Consider the following 10367-nt stretch of genomic DNA (forward strand, 5'->3'; position numbering starts at 1 on the left):
TAATATAATCGAATATTATAATATAAATATATGAATAATTTAAATAATTTATAGTTATTTTCAAAGTGTTTGTAAAAGTACCAGAGTTTGATGTTCGCCTTTTACCTTTTTGTTTGATGTAGGATTGCAGTTTGATTCCAGCTAATCTTGTAGAGGCATTTGGATTATTGATTAACTGTAATGAATCATCTCCTTGCCACCCATTTCTTTCTAATGTGCAACATACTTTAAAGAAAGCCATTGATCCCGAAGGGCTGCTTTATGTAGCTTCTAAACAGTTCACTACTGAAGATTTTGAAAAGGTAAAGATAGAAAAAATGATTACTAAGAATACTTATGCTAATGTTTCTCAATTTAAATAGAACTCTCTTTGAGCATTCAATTTATTTAGGATTCCTTTATTCCAACTTGCTTCTAGCTTTTAAATATTTTAAGGACATTGTATAGAAAATATTTAGAATTACAATTAAATTAAAAAAAACTGTCTAAGGATATAGATATTAAAATTTTGAGCTTATTCTTTGCACAACTGTCCAAATCACCATAGCTTAAGGAATTTCAATGAAAAGAAAACCAAAATATTTCTATAGAAAATTATGATAAGCTGTATAGACATAGAGTTAATTTACATTTTATAAACTATTCAAAGGGATTTCTTTTATATGAATACATTCTGCATTCTGACTTTAGGGAATATCTATCATGACACATTACTTTTAATGTCCTGACATGAAATGTGTGGCATGTTCAGAGAACTCGAGAGTAGGTGATATAAATTTAGTAATGATTTTCATAGTTATTAAAGGTGCTCAAGTATTTACAAGTGAAGCCCTTTGAGTATTAACTATTCAGAAATCTGTCCACACTTGAGTTAAATTATCTGGATAGGATAGGTAAAAGGCAGGGAATATTGGAAAGTGGGAACCCATAGATCATTAATTTTTTTTTCATGCTTGCCTTCGTTGTAGGCATATTGCATGGGTAAAAGGTTGAAAGGTGAGGTAGATTTAAAAATGAATTATAAGCATTGTTTATTCACATGGATTAGAACAGAAAAAGAATAATATTGATAATATGATAAGGTTTTTTTGTTTTAGTATATAAGAAAAAAGTAGTTTGTCTCTAGGAATTAACATAATAAATATGTAGGTACACTAATGACCTAGAGAAATTTTCACCCAATTTTCCAAGAAAAACAAACACAAATCCATGAATTTATTAATTAGTCAGATATTTACTGAATACTTTTATATATGAACCTATTTCTATTCTTTTATAATCTGACAGAAACAAATTTTCTTCTAGTTTATCATTTAATTGAGATTAGAAACAAGATACATGAAAAAATTAGGGGACAATTTATGTGCTAAACTGGGTGGTGCTAAGTATTTTAGGATTCAAAAAGGAAGATATCAACTTAATTAAAAAAAAATGATATCAAGTAGAATGCAAGAGTTGGGAAGATTTCACGGATGAAGTAAAATTTAGGGCCTTAAGGAAAGGTAAGATTTAGATGACAGGAAGGATAGACATGCTAAACAAAAATAAAAATAGGAGCAAAAATAGGCATAAAAGTAGAAATGAGTATACATGGAAAACGATGAGAAGACTTACCTGACTGGTACAAAAATTACATTATGGAGTCATCAGGATTAGGAGTTGGAAAATTTACAATAAGCCTTGAAGCTCAGGCAAAAGAGGTTATAGTTGATTTGTCTAACCGAAGAGATTTGTGGACTTTACTATGCTAGTGTAACAGCGAAAATAATATCTCTGAAAGATAAATCTATCTGTCACAGAAAACTGATCGAATATGTTACAGCCTGGGTTCTCTAAGAGGTATACTGAGATGGAGCTTACTGTGTTATTGCTTGTTTGGGAGCGTTCTTCTGTCAATCCCTGTAGAAGGGAGAAGAGGGAAGAATTGGACAGAAGAAGGAGTCAAGCAAGCTGTGATGTAGGCCTAAGAATAACCTTTGCAGGCCCCACAGTGAGCTCTGGAGCTAAAGAGACCCATCAGAGTCAGAAATAGAGGGGCTTTATAAAACCCTCCTCACTTCCACCTCAATCAGTCATTTGTAGTGGGCTGTCCTGCGGCAATCCCTGAAGAGGTTGACAGCAATTGGAGGCCAGTGCTGACAGCACTCCCAGTAGCTGGGCAACAGCCTTTTCCTGAAGGAGGTTGTAGGTGGCACATCACTGTGCCTCCATATGGTAAAACCTAGACAGGGCTACTGATGGAATTAGTAGTGGTATTATCCAATTCCGAAGGCCCAGAGGGAACTATAGAGTATAAAGAGAATAAAGAAGATAGCACATATCAAACCCAGGACAAATCCAAATCCTTTAAAAGTTATTTTTAAAATATAAATATTATTTTTAATAGCAACCTTAGTATGATTAATTTTTCATTTTGGCTCTATGAGTTTTAAAAGCAGGATGGTGAAAAGTTTGGAAATTATGTCATTGAATAAGAACTTAAGGAACTGGGAATCATTCAGAAAAAAAAAAAGCACAAAACTCAGAGAAAACAGTGCTAATCATTATGTTGAAGACTTATTCTCTACCCAAAACTTACTGAATCTCTAAGGCCCACATTCACAGTAGTTAACATGGTGCCTGCCACATTGCTAGTGTTTAGTTGAGTTTTTTAAAAGGAAGAAAGGGAGGTAAGGAGAATAAGCTCTAGGGCCAATGAGAGAAAGTTGTAAAGAAATAAACTGTCAAAGAATTAAAGCTATTCAAAAGGAAATGAGATTCTGAGGGAGGCCTCTCTTCCCATGGAGAGGTTCCAAATGAGCCTTTATTCCACAGGAAGCAAAGACTTGATGGTCATTCCAATATATTTCACAGAATATGTCTGCACTAAGGGGTTGATTTGGGGTAAACTTTAATATTCTTACAGGTATTAAGACTATGATTTAAAATGCTCAATGACTTTGGGATGGCCCCAGATAATCGATTTTAATGTAAAAAAAATAGGCCAACTTTTAATAATAAAGTGATCTAGATTTTTATAATATAGATTCTATAATAAAGTTTGAATCTCTTATTATATTTTTCACACTTTCAATTTAGCTGCTGGCTTTTGCAAAGAATTTGAATGTAGAATTCAGCTTGGAGGCAGAAAGAATGATTCATGGCTATTATCTAGCGAGTCGCAGAATCAGAACAGATTCTATCTGTGGATCAAAACTGTCATCATCTGCATTAAAATATTTGTAGGTATACAGTGTAAAATTTCAAAGCCAGTGTTGACTTTTAAATGATGTGTTTAATTATCCTACTTATTTATCTGTTTTATTTGTTTCTTTGTTTGATTGCTGGTTGATTGGTTTATAATTTACCTTGTTCTAAAAAGTTTAAGTTAATAATTCCTTTGTTATGTTGTTACATCGTTTGTTTTCACTAAATTAGTTTTTACTGGTCCCTCTGTATAAGATGTGTCTGACAAAAGTGTACTGATTTCAAATGTAAATGATTGTTTTTTAAACTGTGGCTGTTTATGGGGAAGAAGAAATTTTCCTTTATCCTTCTTGGCTTTTCTGACTGGTCTAATTACTAAATTGACACAAAACAGATAAACACGAGAAAATAATAAAATTTAATTACATGCATACATCTGGGAACCCCACATATGTGAGAAAGTCAGCGACCTCACATACATGAGAGGTTCAGGGATGGAAAGTTAAAATGGGTATATATGGCATTCTGAGCTAAGGATGAAGTAAGGCACTATGGGGTTTCAGAGGGGAAGAAGGTCATTCGTAGGATGAGCAGATGTTCAGTAATTAGATGTTTGCCCTGCCCTATAGATGGGTCATAAAAAGTTTTCTCTGGTAATAACTCTTCACTTGGGCCAGGCCCCAAATTTAAATTAAGGGAGAGGTAAGTTTCTCATGAGCTCTCAGGGTCTCTGTTGCCTTCAGCTCAGAATGATTCACTTGCCAAAATGGCACATCTTGGGGAGGCCTGTTTTGAACCTCTTCATATTCCAGGTTTTTTGTAACTGAACCTAGAAAAAGAGTTTCTTAAGTATATTGTTCCTTGTACTTTTAAATACTTTAATAGACTCATCTATTATTGTTTCTTGAAAAGTTTTTTTAAAAAACTAATTTTTATTATAAAAGTGATGTATGGACATAGTAAAAGTCTAAAATAATGAGTAAAGTATCCTATGAACCCTACCCATTTCTATCCCACTCCCTAGAGATAATCACTGTTAATGGTTTTTGTGTATCCAGAAATTATTCATTCAAATATAATGCATATACAAATATGTAATTTAAATATAATATATAATAATACATATTTATTTGAATGTTACATATTTTAGATGAATGTTATTTAAATAATAATAATACATATAACACATAAATATATATTCATATGGGATATTCTCTTTTGCCCAACCAAATGGAATCATGCATGGCGTACATATTATACCATCACACTATCAGCACATAAAGAATCACCTCATTCTGTTCTTATAGTTGTATTCCAGTTATAGTGTGTGGTGCTGTAGCTGTACCATAATTTAAACAGTCCCTTATTGATAGATCATTACTTCATTTGATATAGATTAATGTATAATCTCAAAGTATATAAAGTAGGACCAGGAGTAAAGTAATCCATTAATAAATAAATATCTTTTTATAATTGTATTATAAAATAAGACAAGTGAAAGACTGGCAGGGAATGTTAAGTATAGGTCTACAAGAAATAAATATGTTTAATTTCTCCAACTGTATATTTATCTTCATAGGGCTGAAAAATACTAAAGACAAGATAGAAATTAACTGTGATGTTTTAAAATGGTAAAAAGAATTATATAATGCTTTCTGTTTTCTGAATATTTAAAATACTCATATCAATACTCAATACTCAAAGCTAAAAAGTTTTGAAAGTCTTATTTTCTCATAGTTGTTTTCCTCTGTAGTAAAAAAGATATTTAAACTCTTATAGCCTCAGTTTACATTTGACTATATTGATTCAAAAAATAAAGCAGTGTTAATTTTACTATAACTCTGCTTTTTCTCATCGTAGAAATAAACACTAGAGGTGGAGATGGGGGTTTATGAAATAGCAAAGTAGATGAACCACTACTCAGAAAAGTCATAAACCTTGAATTTCTCTCCTACTTCTATAAACAGGCACCTAATAACACAATCCTTGCTTTTCTAAAGAAGAGGAGCTGAACAGTACTCTCTTCTCTTTTCCTGAAAGGCTGTTTACATATTCTGTCATGGTCAGCTTTTCTGGAAAGAGCTTGGGTGAGACATCAGGAATATGATAATCAAATTTGTAAAGAAACAACTGGTGAGATCTTCACAGGTTCAAATGCCGGTCTTAATCTAAGAAGAAGAAAATTAAGATAGATGTAATGTCCTCAATTAGATCCTAACCTCTCTAGTACAAGTACAAATGGATGAGAAGGGGTGATGTGGTTAATATAAAAATGACTTGAGATTTCATTCTTTTTATACTTAATATGAGTAAACAATGTAACATGGCTGTTAATAATATAGTGATTTGGGGTTGCATTAGTAAAATATAGTATCACAAGTAAGAAAATGGTACTTCTGCCTCTCCTCTACTCTGCTGGTCAAATCACACCTGTAGTACTATACTGAAAGGAATATTAACCAAATCTGGTCACCAGGAGAATAGTCAGGAAGGTGAGGGGCCCGAACATTATGTCTTGTGACATATTAAAGGAACTCAGAATATTTATCTTGGAGAAAGAAAACATGGGGCAACTAGGAAAGCTGTCTTTGAATATTTGAAAGGCTATCACATTCAAGAAGTATTAGGCTTGCTCTGTGACCCCAGAAGACTAGTGGGTGGAAACTGGAGTAAAATCAGTTTCAGCTTACGTTTATATAATCTTCATGGGTGAACCCCAAAACTTTCTGGTCACTTATTTGAAATCACAACAACCCTATGAATTATTTTCCCCATTGTATAGCTGAGCTTCAAAAAGAAAATCTCAAATAATTTATACAGAGTCACACAACTAGTGAATTCTGGAGACTTAAACCTAGTTTTTCTGATTCCCAAGTCTAGGAATCATTCAAGAACATTACATATGCCTAATTCGAGCTTAAGGGAGATTTTTCAGATAATCAAAGGTAGTTTAAAAATAAAAAATAAAAGAATGAATTGCCTCATGATTCCTAGTGAATCCTAGGAAAAGTTCAAAAGAGACTGGTTAATAATTAGCCTGGGATATTGTAGAGCAAATTCAATTATCTGATTAGAGTTTGATCTCAAATTTCTAACTGAAATTTCAAGATTCTATGGGATTCAAATAGATGAAGAACTAGAAGAGAATACCAAAGATGTATCAATAAGAGATATTTAGTTAGGTTAATTTTCCCAATTGTGTATTTATCTACACAGAACTTGAGTTAATTTTCCCAATTGTGTATTTATCTGCACAGAGTTATAGAATAATAATAAAGATAAGCCAAGATAGAAACTCTTTGATAATAAGTCAGGATACTTATTTGTTCTGGAATAGTCTATTCAGCTTGGTAGGAAAAAATGCTTTGAAAAGAAACAAATTTTTTTTTTTTTTAAGTAAAAATATGCTGATCTTTAGGGTGTGGCTTATGTTCACATGTGTCTTGGTTGGTTCCTGCCAAAAAATATATTGTCTTCTATAATATCAACATATTTTGATTGGCATCAATTTTCTTTTTTTTTAGAGTTTCCCTATCTGAAGCCCATGCTCGACTAAACTTAAGGACTAAAGTGATTAAAGAAGATGCACTAATTGCAGCCTTATTGTTTGAAACATCTCTCACATTGAAATACGGTAATATTTTAAATTATTAATGATATCTACAAATAATTATATTTAAACAAATATTTTTCATGTTAAATTAAAATTTTGTATATGTTTTAAATATTATTTTCAAGAATAATAGATTTCTATGAGGTAAAGCTTGTTTTAATTTGAACATTTACTAATTATTTATAGGTAGTATCATGTGATATTAAGTTCTTTATTGTGCATGACTGTTTGCATACTTGAACTTTTGCATTTTTTAAAGAATTCTAGAAAAAAAATCTACTGAATACAACACATGAAATGACTTTAAACTTATTTTCCATTAAAATAACATGCAACATTTAATTGTCATGCATTTCTCCACAGTGGAGTTAGTCACATAGCCGAAGAAAATGTGATCAACTTTGCATGACCACCTTCTCTGAATTGCTAGTTTAATATTATGACTATAGCATTTAATTATTTGAAATGAATTGAGCTTACTGTAGTTTTTCTAATAAAAACATGAAAGAGCTCTTAATGTAAGAGTGAAGAGAGTTATTTTCACAAAGTTGTTTGTTGAATTAGATGAGACTTTGATTTTGATGAGATATACCATAATTCAAACCAAACTTTAGTTCCAACCCTGGGACTTTAAGGATAATTAACACTGACTTTTCTGTGTGTATATTAACACTGACTTTTCTGTGTGTTTAGTGCTTAAATTTGCTTTAAATTCAATTTATATTGTAATAACTTTTTGTAAAGATCTGTTAGAACATTAGAACTTTGTTCTATAAATATCTAAGTCACATATTCCTAATTTATGATCCATGGATACTTAGAGAGCCCTAGGGATTTGCGAATCCCTAAATTATATGTAAATTCGTATATGTATTTGCTTTATACTTTTTTTGCTTAGGGAGATAAATGATCCCTAGAAAAGGTTATCATCCTGAAATAGTTTTATTTACCAAAAAAGAAAAACCTAGTTTCTAGTCAATACTAAATAAGAGGAAGGATATATATTTTATTTTTAATTTGCTTTATCTTTATATAGTTTTTCTATATTTAAAACCTAATTGATAAAAGCTAAGACATTATCTACCATAAAGAAAAAATGCTGCCAATTTTACTATGACATGCCATAGAATTGTTAAGACACAATTAGATTTCAGTAAGACAAAAATGTACACCTTTGAATTTAAAAACTATGCTATTATAATATTAATTACTCCTGTGATAGAATATGGCTATTTTCACTTGGTAACTATTTTGTCAAGACTTTTTTGAAGCATTTAAGAAAATGTTTGTTGAGGCAAATAAAACTATGTGAAAAATTTTTTTCCTTTAGGTACTTTTTGTTTTCATAATAAAATTCAGTTAGGTGTATTGATTTTGAAGTCTTAAGCAAGACAATGTTAAGAGCTCCTTAAATAGTAGGAAAATCATCCCTGCTCAGGGATATTTTTCTCGGATGCAAAGACCGATAGGTTGTGCTCGTGAACTAGATTTAGAAGTTGGAGCAGTGGGGAAAGAGAGGGATTAAGGAAAACTCACTGGTGTTTGCCTTGAGAAACTGAGTAGATCATGGTGCCATTCACCAAGACTGGGAAGAAAGAAAAAAGGGTTTGGGAGAAAGGTCAAATTACAGAAGTTTGAAACATCTTACAGAGATATCAGTAGACAGATGAAAGAATCTGGAGTTTCGAAGAGAGTTCTACCTAGAAATATAATTCAGAAATCATCAGCACAGAGATAGTGCTCAAAGCTATGGAATGGATGAATTCGCCTAGAGACTCTAGGACTGTCCTTGAAGAATTTTAATAATTAGAAATGGGGTCGAGGAGGAAGAACTAACAAAGGAGACTGAGAAGCAGCAGCTAGAATATAGAAAGAAAATCAAGTGTAGTGTTACAGAAGCCATGAAAGGAGGGAGCAGTGTGGCCCACCGTGTCACGTGCTGAGTTTGCGTAAGACTGGATTTGGCAGGCTAGGGGTTAGGTGGCCACGATTGGAGCTAATTCAGTGGAGTGGGAATTTGGGTGGGGTAGGAAGTGAGGATATGGAGATTGCACACATAGACTACTTTGAGATGTTTGACTATGAAGATGAGGCAAGAAATAGGGTTTTAGCTAGAGAAAGATACGTGGTCCAGGATCAGATTTTTCTTTTAAAGATAAGATCATATGATGTGCAATAGAGTGTAAACTAATGATACTACAGAAAGAGGGGAAGATCAAAGGAGTGAAGTCTTTAAAAAGGTGAGGGGACAGGATTCTGAGCACATGTGAAGGTACTGACGACCTCTAATAGAAGAGTCACTTCATTTTATAGAAGGGAAGACAAATGCATACAGGATCAGGTAGGTCTGTAGACGGTTATGTACTCAACACAAGGTCATCAGCTAAAAATGAAGGGTTCGAGGAAAGGAGAATAGAATATAATAGTCATCATAGGGGACAGATGAGTTAGTGTGCTAGAGGAATTCAGCAGGGTTGTCAGGCAGTGCGAGTGCCCATTCGAGGTTTCTGTGGTTCATTTGAAGTGAAACCAAGAAATGCCAATTACATACGTGATTTTCTGCCTGTGGGCACAAAGTAAATGTTTGGGTACATACACAGTTGAGGTTTTGATAGGTGAATGTAGCAGAGTGATGCAGAGGGCATCACATATGGAGACTGGCAAGGGAGGGGTTCAAATTGGTTAAAAAGGGGACATGAATTGAAGGAAACAGACTGGAGGTCTCTGAAATAGAAGACCTGGAAGCTGGAAGTATAGGAGGTAATGTAGGGGAGCAGAACATTAGAACTCATGGTATTTTGAAGTAAGTTTCTGGTAATACCAGTTTCCTGTGACCTTGAGAATATGTGGTAGAGACAGAGGGGAAAAGGTCAGGACACAGAGAGGTCAGGAGTTAAATGGAAATCACCGAAGGGCAGGCATTAGGGAAGAGAGAAAGGCTGTGAGCCAAGTGCTGTAGAAAGGGAAAGGTCCAGGAGCCACTGGGCATCAAAGGAGGACAAATTTTTATCAAGCAGAAGATGGGCAAGAATGGTCTGGAAGCAGCCAAGGTGCAGCATGCAGGCACTCATTCTGGCTTGTGATACTAAGGTGTGTGGGGTGTTTGAGAAAACGCAGCTTCACTTCAGAGAACCACAGGAAAGCAGTGTTCTCAGGGAGAGCAGGTCTCAGGTGAGGTGAAGCAGTAAAGGGAGCAGTCACAAAAGTCTGAAGCTAAAAATGTTTGCTGATGACAGACAGCTCTAGAAAGGTAGACACTGTCTGCTTGGCTAGCAGTTGTACTACTGGCCAGGCACATTTAGGTACTCAATGAATTAATCAATGAAACAAATTTAAGAGCTTAACTCCTACAGCAGTAGTCAGATTTTAATTGTTGAAATATACATAATATAAAATTTACTATCAACGATTTTTAAATGCATAGTTCAGTGGTGTTAAGTTCATTCCCATCCATTTTCCATAACCTTTTCATTTTCCCAAACTGAAATTCCGTACCCATTAAACAGTAACTCCCCATTCTCCCCTTCCCCCAGCTCCTGACAATCACCATTCTACTTTCTATCTCTAT

General features: G+C 33.5%; 1 protein-coding gene across 4 annotated transcripts in view; it reads left to right on the top strand.

Annotated features, from left to right (window-relative positions):
* The window catches only part of MCMDC2 (minichromosome maintenance domain containing 2), a 33449-nt gene that overhangs the window by 19322 nt on the left and 3760 nt on the right, over positions 1-10367 (top strand). For 3 of the 4 annotated variants that reach the window (XM_006924012.3, XM_015598695.2, XM_025041121.1), the window contains 3 exons: positions 123-302; positions 3079-3221; positions 6711-6820. In XM_006924012.3, coding sequence (XP_006924074.1) covers positions 123-302; positions 3079-3221; positions 6711-6820 — 433 coding nt within the window. The remainder of the gene's footprint in view (positions 1-122; positions 303-3078; positions 3222-6710; positions 6821-10367) is intronic. The other variant, XR_003043666.1, reaches the window with a different exon arrangement.

This window comes from Pteropus alecto, unplaced genomic scaffold (genome assembly GCF_000325575.1).
Source record: "Pteropus alecto unplaced genomic scaffold, ASM32557v1 scaffold87, whole genome shotgun sequence".
Taxonomy (NCBI): Eukaryota; Metazoa; Chordata; class Mammalia; order Chiroptera; family Pteropodidae; genus Pteropus; species Pteropus alecto.